Source organism: Tyto alba, unplaced genomic scaffold (assembly GCF_018691265.1).
Source record: "Tyto alba isolate M040663 unplaced genomic scaffold, T.alba_DEE_v4.0 Super-Scaffold_7, whole genome shotgun sequence".
In the NCBI taxonomy this organism is placed as follows: domain Eukaryota; kingdom Metazoa; phylum Chordata; class Aves; order Strigiformes; family Tytonidae; genus Tyto; species Tyto alba.
The window spans coordinates 19,447,872-19,469,526 of record NW_024881328.1 but is presented as its reverse complement, the minus strand read 5'-3'; the positions used below and the strand labels follow the sequence as shown (position 1 = coordinate 19,469,526).

Below are 21,655 nucleotides of genomic sequence, written 5' to 3'. Positions count from 1 at the left end.
ATAGAAGTATTCTTAACAGATCTGAAAATACTTTGAAGAAAGTTATAGGAGTGCCAGATGCTGAACATGATTTTATAACTATATACCTTTTCCATGTTCTTTAAAGATTACAAAGTCACAGTAGCTATAGTATGGGGAACTGCTTTTTGCTATTCCAGGAATGGCAAGGCAGTGATATTATATGGTGTGGGTTCACAGACCCCAAGCTACCACTGAGCCATTATCTGGTCATAGGGTTCCCAAACTTTAGAATCACAGAATCATATAATAGTTTGGGTTGGAAGGGACCTTTAAAGGTCATCTAGTCCAACCCCTCTGCAGTGAGCAGGGATGTCTTCAACCAGATCAGGTTGCTCAGAGCTCCATCAAACCTGACCTTGAATGTTTCCAGGAATGGGGCATCTACCACCTCTCTGGGCAACCAGTTCCAGTGTTTCACCACCCTCATCGTAAAAAATTTCTTCCTTGTATCTTGTCTGACCATTTAATTTCTTTCCAGTTTAAAAAAGCCAATGGGACACAGTGTCTCCTGTATTTTCCTTTGAAAATGACTTGCTGGAAATCTAGACACCTAGGAGAACACTTATGTCAGAGCAACACTTGCCCTTGAAGAACAGCTCCATCTTAAGGACAGCAAAATAACTCTTTCACTGAGCCTGTGATACAGCATTGGTCTGCACGCACATGATTTATCTATTTGGGACTATTACAGCTCCAAATAACATGTGGGCTTTCAAAAACTTTCAGATAACTGGGAGCACTACATTAATGACCAGTAGTTCTCTTCCATTTCTCCTACAGGAAGCAGGGACAAGATTTAAGCAATGAGTAAAGTCACATGAGAACCAATGTAAGAAGATCCATGCAACATGTTGCAATGTAGATGTATCAGTACATATTGATGTAAATCATCGTTCTTGTGCACCATCAGGATATCACACCAGGAAAAACATGTGAGAAACAATTACACCTTTTGGGATCTTTCAATAATACAGACGTTCACAGCTTGATGACTAATACTGACAGAGTTTGGGTGTTTGCAACAATGTGGTAACATTTATAAACTGGCTGAAATTTATCAAGCTAATGCCATGACAAATGCCATACAGGTTGTACCTACTCAGTTAAGTACTTGGCCACACAATGGATCTTTTAAGCATGCTGGTATTAGCAGCCAGCAAAGACGTTACATCTATATTATGAACAGATTAATATATTTTCTTTTGGACAGGCTTTATAGGATCAGAGGATAATTCAAGTTGGAAGAGACATCAAAGGTCCTCTAGCTCCTAATCAAAGCAGGGTCAGTTACAATGTCTGATCAGGTTACTCAGTTTAGTCTTGAATTCCCCAAGGGTGGAGACTGCACAACCTCTCTGGGCAACCTCTTCCAGTGCTTGGCTGTCCTCATGGTGAAAAGTTTTCCCTTATGTCCAGTCTGAAACTTTCATGTTTCAACTGCCCATTGTCTCTCATCCTCTTGCTATGGACCACCGTTAAGAGCCTGGCTCCATCTGCCTGATAACCTCAACGTAGGTATTGGAAAGCTATTAGCTTCCCCTGAAGCCATCTCTTCTCCAGGCTGGACAAGTCTAGTTTCTGCAGCTTCTTCTTATGGGGTATGTACTCAAGACCCTAACTATCTCTGTGGGGCCTCTGCTGAACTCACTCTAGTTTATCAATGTCTTTCCTTTACGAGAGGTCCCCAGATTGGATGTTGTATTCTAGATGCAGTCCAATGAATGTTTGAATAGAGGGACATACTTGCTTCCCTGGGTGTGCGCTCCTGTTAATATAGTCCAGGAAGCTGTTGCCCTTCTTTTCTGCCAGGACACACTGCTGGCTCATGTTCAGTTTGCTGTTGAACAAGACCCCAGCTCCTTTCCAGCAGAGCTGCTCCACAGATAGTCAGTCCCCTGGCTGTACTGCTGCAAAAGCAGGTCCTTCTCTTTTTCCCTGAAGTGTGCTATAATGGCCAGTTTCAGTGGCTTCCTAGAATAAACAAACTGGCAGATGGTTTACATGAAAAATACTATTCAACTGATGAACTACTGTAAGTTGTCCCAGGGAATATTAAATGTAACTTTTAACAGTTTAACCACAAACTCTTCTTTATTATTGGGTAGTGATAGCTTAAACAGATGAAGCAATAAGAAAAAAGACTATCGATACCAGAGTTTCTTCTATCAGGTAGCAGGGCCTAACTAATCCTACTGTGTACATCGTACCAGCAGCAAAGAACAGCTAAATGCATAAAATTGTCAGCTAGCATAAAATCATGATGTACAGCTTTCTTTGCATCAAAGATAGGAAACAAAGTGACACTAGAGAAGATGGTATTGACTGGAACATGCAATTCTACAAGACTGCGGCAGTAGCTGCTCTTAGCTACAGAAGTAATTTTAGCACCATAATTTTGAGCACAAAGATGACTATCATACATCTGCCATTGCTCTGCTTATGTCCTGCACAAAAAAAATCCTTAACATTTATTGCAGGATGAACAGTTTTGTGTACTGTATGCATCATTCATTCCTGACACACAATTTACTTCTCTTTTTCATGGCACAAGAAATTCTGATCAACAAACTTCACACGGTGTTTAATACTAAGGTTCCTGACCCAGGAAAATTTAAACATGAGCATGTTCTCTTGTCACAGGTATTGACTTTAGCTTCATGTTTTATGGAGTTTACAAGTATTCTGATGTCTGATTCTGTACTAAAAATTGCATGCAGAAGAAGCTTTACTTGACATAGTCTAATCTTGTTTACAAAGGTTTTCTGTTTGCTGGGCATCTCTGGCTCTGAAACAGTAACCGGATCCACATTCTTCCTAGTTCAAAGTTTAGCCAGGATGCACTCAAAAACAGGCAGCAATTTAGGTCCCCTTGGTCTCCTCAAGCAGAGGACTGAAAAAATCTGCTAATATTGTATCTCCAATCACTTCTTTCAGTGAAGATGAATGTGAACCAAAAAATCCCCAAAACATTTTATGACATACTGGCAACAGAATTTGACAACAGCAGGTAAAATACACAGGTATGGCCACCTACTAGAAAACACAGAAAAGCTAACCCCTCCCTCATTTTAAACCTCTGAAATTTAAGCTGTAACCATCCGCCTATTACAATTACTCCAGGATTTCTATTAACTTTCCTGGAGGAGAGAAATCCCTTTGAATTTAGAAAAAGAGAGTTTCAGTAGCTATCGATAAACCCAGGCAAATCCAGACAGGAGAGAGACTCTGAGTTTCAAGGAAGGACAGGAAGAAACAGCAACATTTTAACTGAAATACCATAATCATAACTTATTATCTGGAACTGTACGTTTTGCAAGCCTGAAATTTTTGTTGGAGAAGTAGAATAAAGCAGTTAATGCAGCAGAGGACAATGGCTATAGACATAATTTATTTGTTTGAGAGCAGAATGTGCATAGAATAAGATTAGAAAAATACAGACTTTCAGATGGATTATTCGAGGTTCCAAATTTCAATAGGTGAAAAAGCCAGTATTTTATTGAATTAGATACAAGACAGCCATACTGGGTGATTAACAGGATGATGGATTTTTGGTCTAACATGTCAAAATATGATGTCTAGGGAAGAGTACAAGAAAACAGGAGGCACTCATGATACATTATTTAATAAATTCCCATACCTTCTTAGTAAGAGTTTGTATATATTTATTAACTCTCAACAGATTTCTGTTCCATGAAGTTGTCCATTTTTCCACTGAAGCAGGAAATTCCACTGATTGACTACCTATCCTGTGAAGAATCAGCTCCTTTTGCGCCCCCCCCTTTTTTTTTTTTTTAACTTTTATTCATTTATTCAGAAAGACAAATAAGTGGGAATTCTTAGGTTAACTTGATGTGGTCCTGGTGATTTGCTACTGTTCATTTTCCTCAACTTGTTCCATACATTAATTCCATGCAGTTTACCTTTTTATCCATCATACATCAAAAGTTCTACATTTTAAAAATGCAAAAATTGGCAGATGTCATAAAAGCATATAAAGAATTTATCACAATACAATTAATTTTCCATCATATTCAACAGGAAGTTGGGGTTATATGGTTCTCTTTCCCTGAGTTTATTCAATAAAATGAGGACTTGTGTACAAAGACTGCTGTGTATCTCCACTCACAGCCAGACCACGATTGGCACAGCCAAGACACAGCCAGAGCTAACAGCAGTGTGCACAACTCTGCTTTTTCTCTCTGGACATCTTTGTATCATTCTTGCCAGGTTAGCGGAAGCTCACTAGGCATACCACCAAACATCAGGGTCCTTCTTATATCAGAAGGATAGTGCAGATACCCATGTGCCTCTGCAGAAGCCAGCCTTGGTCCAGGCAAACCATGTTTTCCTCAAGCTCCATGAACTCAACACTTAACAGTAAGAGAGGTACTACATTCCCAGTAACAGGAACATAGAGTAGGCTGAGTTGGCATGGATTTAGATGCCTACTGACCCTCTCTGAAAAGACCTTATTTGTACTGTGCCTGGGTTTGAATGCAGAGAGCCTGTATAGTTGATTCTGCAAGGAGTTATGTTAGAAATGACCCTTCATCTGTCTGTTCATGGCACAGATGAAGCAAAATCCAGATAAATTACCTATAGCTGAGAGGTAACTGCAATAACTGACTACACAAAAATATGTAGATAAAGACAAATAACTTGCATTCCATTAAGAAAATAGCCCCTGAAATAATGATTCCAGCTTCTCATGCATTGCCTACAATCTTCTGTACAGATCACATAATTTGTCAGTGTTTCCCCATGAGAAGAGCAGATAACATATCTTCCTTTCTTTTACTCATTATATGACTATGTTACATAAAACTATTGTCTTTGAGCAAGCATTCACAAACCAGAGTGTGAAATATTAGACTTGGTGAGGTCTCCATGTGCAACCATAAGACATAATTTTCTTCCAACTCAACACAGAGAAATGCAAAAATATGTAAAGATGTTCCATCAAAAAATTAACCCTTCAGCTGTGCAAAGGTTAGGAAAGAAATGACATCTTGTGATTATAGATTCTAGTGTAGAAAAATTATATAAAGACTTTTTTTAAATAAAAAAGGAAGTGTATATATATCTTTGGTAACAGCATGTTTAAAATGTTTGCAAAGGCTTAGTCTCAAATGAGATTCCTTCAAGATAATTAAGCAAGTATCAGTAATCCAATGAAATGATTTTAAAATTAACATGTTGGATTAAAAAAATGTGATTCTGCGAATTTAGCATAATTAATTTGTTTATAGCTCAGGTTTAGGAAACAAATCCTGAAATTATTTTTAAATGCAATGCCTAATACTGTACAAGGGTCATTTTACAACCCTTACAGGGTCACTGCTATGGAGATTCATGCTCAAAAATAAAAGATTTTAGGTTACAAGACAGTTCTCAAAAAACACAGTAGGAATACTTATCCTAAGAACAATGCAACTCTGTGTATCTCTGTCAGTGTCTTCTCTCAATATGCAAAATCCATTCAAGGTATTTCCCATCTATTCTGCACTATTGCTTTACGCTTATTCCTGTTACTCTCAACAGGCTGTAGTGAAAATCTCAGTGTTACTTCAGTGAAGAGGTGCTGAAGAGATATCATATTAAAACTGGCTGTTTAAAAAACCAAATAAATCATCAGTGTCTCCAGAGCAATGGATTCACTCCATCACTTCTTGAGTGCAGATTCTCCATTTCTTGCAAAAATACAAAGACTGGTTTCCATGTGAAAAGCTCTTGTGAGAGAAAGAGAAATCCCCCTTCTGACCACTGGTTTTGGCAGGTTAAGAAATAAATAAACAAGTAAGTTCCTACTTTATGATTAAAATTATTCTAGGGGGCTCGATGGCCAAACAGCGATTGCATTGGGAAGGATCAAAAATAGATGCTTAGTTTACTTAAGTAGACTGAAGTGGCACAACACTCATGCACTTCAGGTGAGGATCTTGTATTAGAAGTGCAGTTCAAAGGCACCAGTAAAAATCTCACTTATGTCTTTAGGTTGTCATAGTATAATCACAGCACAAATGTGATCTTATGTTAAACATACTGCAAGCGACCATACCTTTAAGAGTTTTTCTCTTTGTTTTGCTACATTCAGTTTTTCAGAGAGCTGGCTGAAAGATAAGTTGGAGGCTTCAATGTCTTCATGCATCAGAATGTAGGGATGTGCATTACCTTAAAAAAAAACCAGCAGCTGATTGTCACTGAGTTTTTCTCCAGTCAGCTTCTAAGTACAAGCAAAATGTAAAGAAGCTAGGCTTATATTAACTTCTTTATTTTCTCTGAGCAAGCCTTCAGATTAAACAAGCAACAGAAGCCCAATTCTGTGCTTATAGACAATGCAAGACTATACCGGCAATAAAGAATGTACATGTACACTTAAAAATAAAAGCCAACCACTTTGCTAGTATTTATGAAAACCAGGAGTGTTAGGCTAGTGTGAATAAATATTTAATGAGCATGGCAGATTAACACATGGTTACTTTGACTCTTTTCTCTTATTTGTGTAATACAGCCAAACAGTGGAAAATTATCCATCAATGACTATTTAATTTGAAAGAGAATTACCAGTTTATAAAGCTTTGGTTATCCAAAAAGATTAGCATCACCAGACTCATCTAACATAAACAACATATAACCATAGCACTCACATCTAGAACAAACTGAGCTAAACTTATTAACAGAGAATTGTAAAATTAACATGTAATAATTTTGGTTTTAATTCTAGCGAATGATTTGAACCCATATTTTCATAACTTTTATTGGCTTCAGCGTAAGCAGGTTCTACCTCTAAAGAAAATCTCACCATTTCTTGAAGAGGATAAAGAGACCTCAGAAGTGTTGCATTTATAAATAGATTTTGAAACTGCACATTTGTGTTAACTCTCATGTTCACAGAAAAGTATGATGCTGCTTTGAGAAATGTATATTGTAAAATCCGAAGCAACAAAGTCAGAACTATTCATTAATGCAACACAACATAAAAAGAAATAACATACAAACTGGTGTACATACCTCTATTAGCATTCAGAGCAGCTAACTGTGATTTCAGTTTTGCAATAATGCTGTTTTGAAGCTCTATCTTTTCCTGCTGTTCACGTATTTGCTGCATGTAGTTTTCTGTCTGCAAATATAATTTAATTAGCATTAATCTTATTCTGTTTTGACTAGGGGTCTCCTATCTGGCATATAAAAAGCAGCTCTGATTTTTAAAGATAACTGTAGTTGCGAACCTCTGTGTGATAAGCCAACTAGAGTCACCTTTGGCAAGTCTGTATTTTTGAGACTGCACTGATTAGAAAAGGTATTATAGGAAATAAATCCTGATTTTCAGTAACTGTTTCAACTGTGGCAGTTGTAAGGGACAGGATAACTTTTAAGTTAGGACTCTTCATTCATAGCCATAGAATACATCAGGTTCAAAATTAGGATTTTAGTATTCTTCAGAATGCTGGTCAGTTAGTTTATCTATAGAAGGATGTAATTTTCTTCCCCTATATTTTCTAACAAATAAATTATATAAAAATAGGCTTTAAAAAAAGATTTTAAATGGAAAACAACATTGCTTATTCCATACAACAGATATTTTGTAAACATATTTAATTGCCTATGAACAGTCTTGCTGTTCTTTGAGTGTGGTAGACTCTTTTTTCTAACCTAGAAAACGGGAGGGAGAGGGGGAAAGCAAGCAGGCAGCCCCATTCTTCATCTAGTTATACTCCATCTCATGCTGCAAACAGAGCCATACAGAGCCTAATAAGACTGCTCACATTTCATCAAAGTGTATAAATATTGTTAGACAGCCAGTTAATTGAACAAATGGTCAGGTGGCAGGAAGATGCTAATATTCAAAAACTATTATTTCATTAGAACATGTCTAATGTTTCAGTTGCAGTAGTGCTAAAAACAAGCAAGAAAACTTGTGAAGTGCCAGCAAGGAAACTTATAGGAATGCACTGAATTTTTCTGAAATTAAGAATATGTCTATTACTGAACACTTCATGACCTGGGACAGGACTAGGCATTGCTTTCATGTCTATTCATAGTTTATCCATACTGTTATCTAATTCTCAAATTGTAGTCACATTTAAATTCCACACGCCCCTACTGCCCAATGTGTTTGTCTGTAAAACAGGCAGGAAAAAAATCTACAAGCAAAATTTATTTTAAAAGGCCAGGTAGTAGTTATACTGTAAGAGTTTATTAAAAAAAAAAAAAAAAAAAAAGTGATCAAAGAGCAGTACACTCCAGCAGCTATAAGAGACCTCATGAAGTAGAAAAATCACTGAGAACCAAATTGAAAATGTACAACAGCAATGTCTTGTCAACACTTCTGTACAGAGCACAGACATGACAGCTAAAACAGACAGAAGAGAAGATGCTTTTGACAGCCAGTGTGCACAAATTATTCCTTGAGTCAGATGGCAGCAACAAGTTACCAACTAGAAGATCTGCATGACAACCAACCATCCATCTGTATCAAACACCATCTGGCCGAGATGACTCTGGCTTCTGTGTGCTTGACATGGCTCCCAGCTCTAGAGACTGGCAAAACAAGTGGCCTATCGGTAACTTAAGTAGTAAACTGTTAACAACAGAATGGTGGACAATCCAACAATGTGTGAAGGCCACACAATGAACAGAGGAAGTTACTAGAGTAAAGCACTGTATAAAGGTCATTCAAAAACTAGGAGTTTGGTTAAAAAACCTGAAAAACAACACAAACAAAAAACTCCCAACTAGTTATAGTATCAACTCTTCTTGAAAAAATACTTTTGTTCTCTTTTGAAGTCATGAAATCCAACTCCTGAAAGTTTGATTAGGGCAAACGATTTGAAATGGTAGTAATCCTTTGTGAAAGACTTTTAGGTTTAGTTTCTGAACCGGAGAAAATGCAGAGAGAAATCTTGCAAGCATTTAGTTCACTTAACATTGATGATCTCACACACTTCTCTGGTTTTCTTCCATAGATCTTAGAAGCCCTATCTGACCTTGTACTTGACATCTTATTTCTTGGACAGAAGTTTTTTTCCTGTACTGTTAGATGACCCAGGAGTATTAACTTGACTGGTTTTCCTTCAAATGATGTTCATCATAAAAGACAGAATTTAAAAGATTTCCAAGCATTCTAAAATGTGTTGCTTTTTGTTAAGTTAGTTGCAGTTTCAGCACAAAATTAATCTATATCCTGTTCTCGTTAAGTACAGAAAACACTACAGATTTGCACCAGCACTGCTGCAACAGACTGAATGAAGATAGAGTGCACAGTGCATGATTGCACACGTGACTGACTTGATACCTGTTCTGCAGGGCCCTGGCTAGCTTATTTTGCCATGCAAAGGAATGGAAAGACTGTGTCCAGATATCAGAATATTCTCTAGTAGACCTTTCCCTGCTCCCAGTTCTACTACTGCTTCCATAACCCATAACTTGACACCAAGTATGGCTCATCTGCCTCTGAACTAAGTCCCAGCCTACCAGTTCTATGGAAGTATCAAGAAGTCCTGTAGCACCAAAAACATTCAAGCCTTCCTGTAACAGAGGTTCCATTGCTGGACAGAATACGCATGATAAAATTAGTACGACAAAGCTCAAACCCGATAGCTTTGCAATATGCTGATATACATGATGAGAAGTCCCAGAAGAGTTTTGGCTGATGTATTCTACATCAGACTAAGTAAAAATTCAAAGGTGCTCCTTACTGGTCAGAATGCCTTCAGAATCTTTCTGTTACTTCATAATTAAAGAACAATTGTATATATTATTATTTTAAAAAATCAATAATTATTCTAATAATTTTAAGCTAAGTTTGCTTAAACATTTCAAAACACATACTGTTGTCCTAATAGCTTGCATAGTGCTTTACATATTAGAGTCTTTGACCTTTACATCAAGTAAACTAGTAATTCATACGGCATATCTTCCTATTAACATAAAAAATTATTTAAACTATTTATATAAATAATTTTAAAAGTATTTTTTAAATAAAGCAAATAAAATGTCAAAAAATACTTCATTAAAGCTAGGTAAATTTTATATATATATTTTCTGTTTACATTAAAAGACTTAATTCTCCAAAACAGACACCGCTTTTCTCACCTTTAAAACTACAAAAAAATTAAAGGTTGAAAACCTGAAACCCACCTACTATTTTCACAGCCTAATGAGTTACTCTGCAGTGTACTGGCCTGGTTTCATAATGGCGATTTCCAACTTTAACAGATGAACTAAAGTTCATATAGCTAAAGTGAAACTGAAATCTCCATGTACCACAATCCTCCACAGGAAGGATGCCTTTAAAGGTACAGTTCAGAACCCAACACGTACTTTTTGCTGTAGTTCTTTCACAGCATGGTCCCTATCCATGCATGCTTGTCGATAGGCTTCATAAGCTTTGTTAAGCTGCTCTCCAATGTTTTTGTCCATAATTCCCAATGTTGTTTCATTACTGAAAAGATAGTCAAGTTAACAGACCTGAAAAGTAAGCAGAAGGAAAGAGAGAATGTTAAGAAACAGAAGTATATAACTAAAAACATATATAATATTGCTTGTATTAATATCAAATTCAAGTAATATGTGCAGTATGTTTGAGCATTAATTCATATAATAGTTTGAACTATAGCTCTGTTCACCTCAACATTTAATTTTATGTCCAGAAATAGGTTTAAACAAAAGCCAAATAAAAGCAGGTTAACTCTGAATCAAATTCTGGATGTAGAGAATGTGTAAATGTATGTGTAGTTACAATCTCTGAGAACTGAGACTTAAAATTTGTTCAGATCATGTTACCTGATTTTATGACATTTCCAAGAGTTAAATGTTTACTCAACTGTGAAATAACAAATAGCATTAGAAAAACAAAACCAAACTCAGCTTTTGGCATTATGCAATAAAAAGATAAAAGCTCAATAACATTAGGTCACATGGACATATCCTATTCTCTGCCATAGTTGAAAATGGCAACACAAGCAACACTACAAGATGAATTAAAACATCTTGTATCTAAAAATCAGTAACACCAACCAGTAAGAATTATCAAGACTCAGACCTTTTCACACAATACTATCAGCTTTTTACACTTTGTGAGTAATTTCAGTAACAATTCCTGAAACTACAGCTCATGAACTTTGACATGTAAGACTGTAACACTATTAAATATCACAGACTTCAAGACAGAGTGAACTTTGCAAAGACAGGTCATTTGCTTCTATAGTAATATATGACATGAATTTTAACATCAGAATTTATCATAATGTAAGTACAGTAGAGGACGGCTTAGTGAAGTCTCAAAAAACCCCCATGCCAAAGTACCGGTATTATGATAAAAAAAAAAATCAGTAATTCACATCTCTCCTGATATTTCAAGCATGGTTACCTCACAGTACACAGCATGGACAGCCACTGTCATCTCTCACTATCTTCTGGGATCATGCATGAACCACTGATACTATTTAGGAAAGTGGTGCAATCTGAAGAGGATAAGCCAAGCAAGAAGGGTACAAGAATAACTCGTCTTGGACCCTGGTCAAAAATCTAAGGATTGCAGCTTGAAGATTTTGTTCATGTTTTCTGTTTTCTTGCTCTTGAGTATTTTCCATATCATAGAGCCTGAATACAGAAATGTGGTTTAACTTTCCTAGAAGGTTCAACAGACTACTGTATGGATGTTGCACATTTTTGTCCTGCAAGCTTTATTTTACTGATGTGTGCATATTGCAAAAGCAACTGTATCTCAGTTCCAGCATGGCTGTACTTTAACAGTGGCAAAATGAATTCTGTAACAGCTTGGAATCATTTAGAGATCTCTTGATGTAACAAGTATTACTGAAATCCAAGTTTCCAAGTTTTGTGTAAAATGCCTACATTGTTTCCTATGAAAGGTTGTTGTTTGGTTGGTTGTTTTTTTTCCCTAAACATCAGTTCAGTAGTTTATAATCTCAGGTCCATGCACACTGTCTCAAAGCACTGTCAATAACACAGGCTACTTAATCCACTCCTTTCTTCCACCAAAGAGTATCCCTCCACCAACTGGAATATTCATTCTAATACCTTGGGCACATCTTTAAATGAATGGGTAGGCTTTTTGTCAGTTTCAAATGAAGGACTGTTTTATGTAGTCAATGAATAAAATCAGGTATTACAGCTGACTGCAGGGTCAGGTACTGAACTGCAGAAGGGTATTGTTACGGCAGAAAGTGATTGAAAGTGTGCTCTCACATTCTTTAAAAACTTGCAGAGTTTGCACCAATGTTGATTTTCTACTTTTCCAGAATTCTCCTGAGACACTTGTAACAATTTACCCAGTTAAGTGGCAATGTCCTGTAAAAATAAAAGGTAACTTTAAAAAATGAATGCAATGGGATTTAAAAGACCATGTTCTGTTTCTATTAGAGGGAACAGGGTTCAGCTCTGTATGACTCACAGTTCACAGAAAATAAAGACATTTATTTCATTCATGCAAATTCAAATTTGAAAACCAGTATTTAAAATTTATACCTAATTTCTAGCCTTTTACTTACTGATTGATTGAGATTGGGAGTATTAACAAAGATTTCTGCTCTTATCTGGACTGCTGGTACCAAAACTAATTGATCCAACAAGCAGAACTGCACCTGAACTTCTACTTGGTAGGGAAAAATAAGGAGAATGGTAGCTAATTTACCAGTAGCTCCCTAAAATCTAGACTTCTTGCAATAAGAAGGAGGCAATAAAAGTCATTATTGGTGACACTTTAAGATGGAACTGTAACTAGAAGAATTGGTCCTATATTCCCCCACACCCTAGACATTAATTTCTGCTTCCACCTCACTCTCCCCCTTTTTCCAGCACAAGCAACCTTGCTGTAAACTGTATCAGCAAACCAATCCAGCTTAAAACTAAATGCTAAAGGTATTTTTCTGTTAGTTTTAGTAAAGATCAGCTCCACTGACCACTTCAAATGGCATGATAACACAAGGAAGCTGGCACAGGAGCAGAAAACATCAACAAAAGGCAGACAGAAATCCTGTGTTCAGTGGCAGTATTGGCTTTGAAATTGTAACATGAAGTCATGGTTATGTAAGAGTGATGTAAGTCTGCACTGCCACAGTAAAAGGATACTCCTGCCTTCCTCCATCTCTGGCCATGTATTTTGCCACTTGCTTGTACTGGTATTAGCATTTTTATGCTACGCAGTTGATTATGCCAAAGTAGCTCCCTACTTCCTCAAAAAAGAAAGCAACAACAAACTCCCTAAAAAAACAACCCCAAAATTAAAACTGGAGCTAGCTCACTGCGAGGCTGCTGGAGCACTACTACCAACACAAGGAGGCAGTGGGAACATGAGACTAGCCGTGGGCAGGCCTGCAGCACTCTAGATTTAGATTGGATTAAACTTCTCTGTAGTCACACCCCAAATTGCCTGCTGCTGGAATAAATAACTGCTTCTTATGTTATCTATCTCCTATCCAGAACTCCGTGCAGTTAGAAAAACTGGCTCCTCTTCTTGCTTCTCCTCCATAGGCATCAATATTTATCAGGGAATTTGCCAACTGTTCCTTGTCATTTACTCTTCTACCTACATCCAGTTAGGAGGAAAAAAAAACCTCCAACAACCCTAAAATAATTAAACCCCGCCCCTAATCCCCAAAACAAATATCCCCACTATTTTAATCAGGCTTAGTTATGCTGTATTCATATAGCAACTGGAACATATTCAGCCCAAAGTTGACAACCCTGTTCTTTAGCAACTGACATTCTAGATAGTCATTAGATCCTAAAGACTTTCACAATTATTAACAGCAATATGTAGTCAGAACAGATGCAGCAATACAAAATGCTGCATTTATTCTATCAGGGACAGAACTAGAGAAAGAGATTAACTCCAGAGTTTGTCTGATGAGGGTGTCCTGTAAATGTGAGTACCTGTGACTGTTATGAGCTATGGCAATGAGAACTAGAATTTCATCTTGGAGTAGACTTGAACACTGGGAAATAACTGGGTATAGAAAATGTTGTAAGACAAACTTTTAAGTAAAGAAACCCAATGAAACCTGCAGATGCTCTTAAAATACTTGCTTCAAATGAGAAACATTTTGCTGATATAGGTGGGGAAAAAAGAAAGTAATGTGAATTTTCTACAAGTGAAATGCCAAAAAAGCCCCAACAAAGATTAGCAACATAATGCTGCATACATCCTGAAATCCCAGCTCCACAGATCACTAAAGAGGCATATTTCGAGTTTTCATAGTGCCTCAGAAAAAACCTTAAATTCTGAAAAAGGTTTTAGCTAATCATGTGTATATACACATTCATAATACACATGCCTACCTCTCATAGGTTCATGTGAGAACACAGATGCCATCCAGAAGCAAGTACTTCTCTACATATTTCTGCCTTCAAAACAGCTTCTTCAATGGAAATATTTTGTACATTACACTGCCATCATCTTGGGAACTGGAAACCTGTTGAGGTAATAATTTGTGAGAGACTGAGCACTCACTGCACTTTCGTTTGCGTTTTGTTTTTGGGAGGTTTTGTTGGGTTGGCTTCTTTTTTTTTTCTTGTTTGGTCTAATAGACAAAATCCCTGCTATGCACGACTGCGGGAACAGTCGGCATTCCAGCAGGAGCCTCTCACGCCACACCAGCGTTACAACTCGGAGCGCAGACACCCCTCTGCGCTCCGGGAAGGAGACGGCGATTACTGGAGCGCTGGGGCTGGACAGCCCCCCCGCGCTGGCACTGCCCGAGCGGACACTCCACCTCGTCCTGCTCCTCCGCTCGCCGCCGCCGCCGCGGGCGATCGCCCCCCGCGGGCGAGCCCGTCGCCCCCCTGCCCGCGCTGCCGCGGCCCGCCCGGAGCGGCGGGGGCGCTGGCGCCCGCCCCGGCCCTTCCGCAGGCGCCGAGAGCGCCTCCGCGCGCAAGCTACGCGCTCCCCGCGCTGCTCCCGAAGCCGGGCAAAGCGGCGCCGGAGCGGGGGAACCAGCGTCCCTGGGAGCGGATGGCGGAAGTGCGGAGGGGCGGCGGGCAGAGCCGGTCGGGGCTCCTGCCGTCCGGCGCCGCGGCCCGCACCCCGGCCCTCTGGGCCGAGCGCCCGCCGCTCCCCGCGGAAGGGAGAAGAGCGGTTTTGAAAGCGACTCAGACTTACGAGCGCCTCACGGAGCCCACGGCCGCTCCCGGCCCAGGGCGCTCGCTCCTGCCTGAGCAACTTAACCCAGGAACCAGAACTGACTTCCTGTCGTGCCTCTCCCCGCCCTGTGACGGGGCGCCGCCGTGCTGCCCGCTCCGCCGCCCGGCCGGGCCCCGCCTGGCCCGGCCCGGCCCGGCCCGGCCCGGCTCGGCTCGGCCCGGCGCCTTCCCCGCCGCCAAGGCAGCACAAAGGTGGCCTTCCCGGGCCCGCGCAGGGCTGAGCGCCTTTCGGTTCTCCTCCGTCTGTCTCGCAACGCCGTTTTTATCCTGGCTGCAGCCAGGCACTCCCCTCAGTCAGGGTCTCTGCTGCTCCTGACTTCCACAGGTCCCTTCCTATTTCAGGCTTTCCATGACTCAGCGTGAATTTTAAATAATAGTACTTATATTTGTAATATAATTATACTTTTCATGCCCAGAGTACTTTATGTCTAAAGGGTCTCTCTTAGTAGGTTACTAAGGTGGCATTTTTTCCCCCTGCATTTAATTCATGCAGGCAATGGATTTTATAGACAAGAAAATAATGGAAACACAGTTTTAATTTTGCTACTGCTACAAGCCCTTCTCTTTTTAGGTCACATGTATGAGTACAACTTTTTTCCTGAAAGTGTGTGGGAGGGTAGGAGTTGATGGGAGAAAATGAGACATTTCTTAAATACTTGCACAGGGTACAGTCACAGAGCTAGCAGCAGAGAAGCATTACAGATTTTGAATTGGCCTCGGCTGCCTCTCAGCCCCAGTGAACATACATACACAGCCAGGCTGTGGTGTTGCTTCTGCTAGAGCAGAACTTTTCCCTTTGCCTGCTCACAGGTCAGAAGCTGCATTTCAACTATGGCAACCTTACCTACCCTGGCTGTGTGCACTTGCAAACCCGAGGACGGAGCTCAAACATAGGCGCAGGAAGAGTAGCCAAATGTTGTTCTCTGTACACTTTTGAAGGTTATTCTTGTCCTGCTAAATCTTTAACAACTCTTTTGGTCTGTTTTGGCCTGTACTAAATCTAAAGAGACTTGCAGATAGTTTAATGAGCCAATAAATATACTTCCTGGTTAGCCACTTTTGAGCACTTCAGGTGAGGTTCTAATAAACTATTGAGGTTCAGAGAGGGTTTGCTCTGTCAGCATGTTTCCAAGAAAGGGGATTCAGTCCCCTCTTTCAGAGACAGAGTATTTGAGACATCCAAGTTCAGGTTTCATTCAACCAGGCTTTTTTTTGTGTTTGGTTTTTTTTTTTTTTAAGGGACAAAAGGATGCTATTGTTTGTTTTTTAATTTTTACATTTTTTATTTTTATTCAGTCTTGCCAAGTAGTTCCTCACTTAAAATAGTAATGGATGTCTCAGTAACTGAAAGAAAACCTGCAATTCTTAAATTCAGATCAATGTATGTAAATATAATTTAATGGATGCTGTATTTAAAAAGGGATAATGGGCAGAAAAGTACAAATAGGTGTGATATGATGATAAACATGTATCAACTAAAGTTATGGCTATCTGAATTTGACTAGACCCATAACACGTACATAGAATCTTTGACGCACTGTCATAGCAAGTTAGTTGTTATAGGAAACAAAAGTTTGTTTATTAAATTCTATAAAAGTGCTACATTTGCTGTGAAGGTCTCAAGACCAATAAAGCAAAACTGACAACTGCCTACAAACATGACTTTCCAAATCACATACGTTTTTCTCTTAGTACTTTATCAGTAATACTTTTTCACAGTAAAGCACAAGACAAGCTGGTCTTTCCTCTATATTAATTATTTAGTGTTTTCTTTACTACATTTCATCCCCAAATACAATAAGATGTATGTTACAAGCTTTACAGTAACTCATTTTGATGTTCTTAGAGACTTCCAACCCTTTGAATAAATTGTTAAATAGAAGAAAAGAAAAATACCTATGAAAAGAATATGAAACCTATATTGTGTAGCTAACTTGATCTCTAATTGATCTTTTAGAGTGCTTTCAGCTTTACAGTCTTTTATTTTTTGTCCTTTCTCATCTTGCTTTCTTTTTTTCTGTTTTTCTTCCTTCTCTTCAGTCTCTGTATTTACTTCCCTACAACTCTTCCATTAATGACTTTCTGTATTTCTGTTCCACATCAACATTTCATATTTTTATGTCATTGTTAAGGCAGAATTGCTTTCCTATATGTGGTCTTCACAAGATAACTGGGAAGAACAAGTGTATAACAGTATAGTTAAAAGTTATTTAAGATTTTGGAAAACTACTAATCTTAAAAACAGTTTCAAACCACTAATTTAGAGTTTGGGAGTGGTGGTGAAGAGTTTCATATCTGTATTACTTTATTTCACTTTGTCTTCAGACTCAGAGTGTTATGTTGACTAATCATACTTAGAAATGTTTTTATTTTTTTTAATTAGCTAGCTGAGAAACTTTCAGAGTGAAAATTCAGAAGTTTGCTCTGAGTGGATCAGGTGTTCTATTTAAACACCTCACATCATCTGTATACAATGTACTGTTTGACATTACTTCTGATACAGTATTTTACAGGAATTTCACTTAGTCTTTACTGATGTGTTAACAGTGTGCTCACTGGTTAAACTGCTCTGAAGTCTTGAAAGGAACTGATTGCTCTTAAGGTAGACTTGTGGTAGTGCAGCAGTTGCCAAAAGGCTGTATTTCAGTAAAGTTTAAATCTGATTCCTTTATACAATTTTAAGCTTATAAATACAAATTATCTTCTACCAGCTGTCAGAGATTAAAATGTTTCTTGCAACTTCTTAATGTAGCCATTCATTCAGACACTAGGTGGCTCACGTCAGATGTTTAAACCTTTTCCACAAATTTTAAACTGTGGTCCCAAAGGAAAGTGTGGCGCAGTGCTGGGTGCTGAACGAGTCTGCACTACTCTAAGGTGTTTCTCCGTTCTTCCGATAGGTTTTTGTTGCTGTTGTTTTAACAAAATAAAAGGCGTATTTTGCTCTTCAGATGCCTTTCCTGGTCAGAAAAGGAGAACTGTGGATTAATTTAGACTGAATGTTGTAATTTCATAGTAAGAAGGAAGGTGAGGCTGAATCTTTTTATTTTTTTGTCCAACAGCAGGGTTAGTTGATGAGCCTCTGGAAACCTTAGTATATGCAATGCCAATAAGGTATGTATTTTGCTTATAGGTTGTAACAGACAAAACCTGGGTTCCAGAAGCTAACTAAAGTATATTTAACTGAAGTGCAGACACACAGACTTGGTGCACTATAAACAACATAAAAGTAGTGTTAGTACAATTATAAAGTTTGTAGCTCGTGTACTTTTTCTATATATCTGAATGCTAAGGTTGATAAGTATAATTTACCCATTATCTTTACAAAGCATAGAAACCAAAGCCTTGGACTTTCTTTTCTCATCTCTTTAGTAACAGTATAGACAACTTCTATTTTGCTGGGAGGGGTGTCAGCAGGATTACAAAATGCGGTTCTGTACTTCAGTACTGCTTATGACTAATATTAGTTGGGAACTTCCACTGAGAAATACCCAACTGAAGAACTTCCTTAAATGCAACTGCAAGCAGACAATAATTCTCTGAGCAGAGACTTTAGCAGAAACAGCCTGCAAACTGGCTTTGGACTGAGTGCAACTTTCCTTATTTCTGTAAGTGATGTCAGTGATTTCTGGAGTCTCACTACCCTGCAAAAAGGTTACCCCGCATGAAAAGGGAGCAGCACATGAACAAGCAACCCTGCATACATGGGAACAGTTAACATACATAACTATTGTACCAAATATAATACATATCATTTAACATGAAGACAAAGTCGATGATGATAATGACACCAATAGAAAGTAGCAACAGCTTTGTAAAATTAATGCTATTCATCTATATAGAATGTAACCTGTGTTACAGAGAGTGCAACAAGATGGAAGGTGAAATACTTTTTAGAGAAGAATAGCCAATCCTCTGATTCTTAGTTAAGCTCAAATGAACTTAATTATGCAGACCCTTGAGGTCTGTTTAAGTTTTATCCTTATTGTATCATACATCCTTCCTTCCCGACTCCCTCCCCCTCCCCGCCTCCCAACTGCGCAGTGAAACTGAGTTTCTGTAGAACAATTTACGGAAAACACCTTGGAAAATTAATTTTCTCTAGCATCACTGCCTTTTTACCATAGAGACAAGTATTCAGGAGATTTTACACATAAGCAGTAATTCCTTAGACCTGTCAATGTGAAGAAGTGAGATATTTTGATATCAACTACATTACATAGGACTTCTCCCTCTGTTCATTGTTAAAATTGAGTAAATCTTGGTAGCTGATTTAGATAGAGCTACATAATATTCAGTATCTAATTTAAAGAAAACACGATTTATATAAGGAGCCTTTGCACTATTTGTTGAATGTTGTTTGATCCTAAGCCTTTTTTCAGGCTGTCAGTGTGGAGTAAGAGTGGAGGAAGTAAAATAAGAGATGTATTTGAAATAACACATTTCATTTCTGGGATCTTATGACCTCTCTTCCTCTTCTGCAAAAAGGGGAGCTATGTAATACAGCAAGATCACAGATAACATGGTATTATTTTTGTTTCTGTAGTCTCATAAAATTCCAAAGATTTGGGGAAAAAGGAACAGACAGGTGTTGATGCAAAGTCATTAAGTTAATGGACCTATGTTAGTATACCTATGGAACTTCTTGTCAAAACTGTTCAGGATGTGAAAATTTTGGATGTGTTCAAGGGAAGATTGGACAAGTAAATATTTGAGAGATTCACTGAGGAAACTAAAGTGACAGGCAGCATCAATCTCAGGAAGTTCTCTGACCTGAAAATAGCTGGCAGCTGGGAGAAGACTCTGAGGAAGTATTACATATGCTTGCCCTGTTCTTATTCTTCCCAGGGCATTGATTTCTAGCCACTGCTGAAGAGAAGATGGGTCTGAACCAATGTGGCATATGTTCTTATGTTAATGACTTCATGCTGATACAAATGTGTAGGAATTTATCTACATTAAACAATCTCCCGTAAAAGACAGGATACTGTAGAAGGATAGGGAACATTACTATTGCAGAAGCTCCAAAAGATCTTGGAACATCCATTCAGAATTATTTCTTATTATTTTAGAATATCCATCTGAAAGATAAACCTTTGAGCAGATTTATTAAAGATAATTAATGAATTTTATCTGGTTTCTGAAAAGATGCTGTGTATAATTTGACTGTGTTTACAGTTAAATTGTGATGGCCAACAGCTGCATAATATGGCTTTAATTGTTAGTAATCATTCTAACTGCACACAAAGCTTAACAGAGGGTATGTCTATGTAAACACACAGCAAGGCAACCTCCTTGATTGGTGGACTGTAAACAGATCTCAAGAAAGAGGCCTCACAAAGAGTAGTGGTTAGGGTTTTTTACATTCTTAACTGGTGACAGCATCTACCCACTTAATGCAGTTTATTTAGTGCAGGAGGTTTGAACTGGGTCTCCATACACAGCCATTAATGTTGTCCTAGTTAAAAATTGTACAGTGGAATAAACTTTCCAAGCTTCCTCCTGAAGTAAAATGTATAGAGAAAGCTAGTAAAATGCTTTGATTCTGTTTCACTTTTTAAGGAAAACACAAATCCCCTTTAATTATTTTTACAAGATGATAGAGCAACTGAAAATATATCTGTAACTTCCCTGACACATGGAGTTGGTATACTTCCTTTCAATTTTATTTGATTGTATGTTATAGTGGAATTTGAAAATAAATAGTTCTGTTTCTCTGCACAGTGAAAAAATATTTTGGAATGATTCATCTCTGCAGTCTTTTTCTTGTTGATGTAGTTGTTCCAGCTCCTCATGTTAATTTTTAAATTGTTTTATAAATGAAAAGATGGCTTTGTGACTTCAACAGAGTGCTTTTCTTGATTCTTACTCATAGTCATCCTATGAGAGTTTGTTGGGTCTATGCTTGACTAATTAGAGTGTGTAAGGCAAAATATGATGCTCAGATAAGTGTTTCTGTAAATCTAACAATGTACCATTGCAGTGAAGTTCTATAACCAAGTAAACCAAAAAGATATGGGCAATCATTGAGCAGTCAGGCTGCTCAAGTTTTAACTAAAATCTCTTGATATCTACATGCACCAAAGCTAATTCAGCAGCTGTGCCTGCTGAATTTTATGGTAAATCTTTCTCAACTTTAAGCAAAGAGAGCTTGAAGCTATGTGCTGTGTAGTGGTTTACAGCATGTTGACACTGTGCTTAGTTGAATACAGCCACACTGGGAAGCTAAGAGGACTAAATGACAAACTAAAATGCAGACCTGCTTCTTGCAAATTATATTTGTTCTTACCATGCTGTAAAAGGAATATGTGCACAAAAAGATTAAAAAAAAAAAGATAATTCATTGAGTGTTCTCAGTTCTAATACAGAAGATACATCACTGATAATAACTCTGACTTTCTGAAAGAGTTGTCACACTTTAAGATTTATTCCTGGTGAAGTAAGGAGAGAAACACATGATCAATAGTTT

At 38.1% G+C, this 21,655-nt stretch overlaps 1 protein-coding gene across 3 annotated transcripts in view; it reads right to left on the bottom strand.

Moving 5' to 3' along the window:
- TANK (TRAF family member associated NFKB activator) overlaps window positions 1-15,244 on the bottom strand; it is a 28,447-nt gene extending 13,203 nt beyond the window's left edge. Inside the window, exons 1-6 of one of the 3 annotated variants that reach the window (XM_032982553.2) lie at window positions 15,146-15,244; window positions 14,326-14,459; window positions 12,235-12,336; window positions 10,345-10,491; window positions 7,033-7,141; window positions 6,080-6,192 (exon numbers count right to left, since the gene is read on the bottom strand). In XM_032982553.2, the coding sequence (XP_032838444.1) occupies window positions 6,080-6,192; window positions 7,033-7,141; window positions 10,345-10,443 (321 nt within the window). In that variant the 5' untranslated portion in view covers window positions 10,444-10,491; window positions 12,235-12,336; window positions 14,326-14,459; window positions 15,146-15,244. Of the gene's footprint in view, window positions 1-6,079; window positions 6,193-7,032; window positions 7,142-10,344; window positions 10,492-12,066; window positions 12,181-12,234; window positions 12,337-14,325; window positions 14,460-15,145 lie in introns of those variants that run through there. The other 2 variants (XM_032982552.2, XM_009970585.3) reach the window with 2 other exon arrangements.
- Between the last annotated feature and the right edge of the window lie 6,411 nt (window positions 15,245-21,655).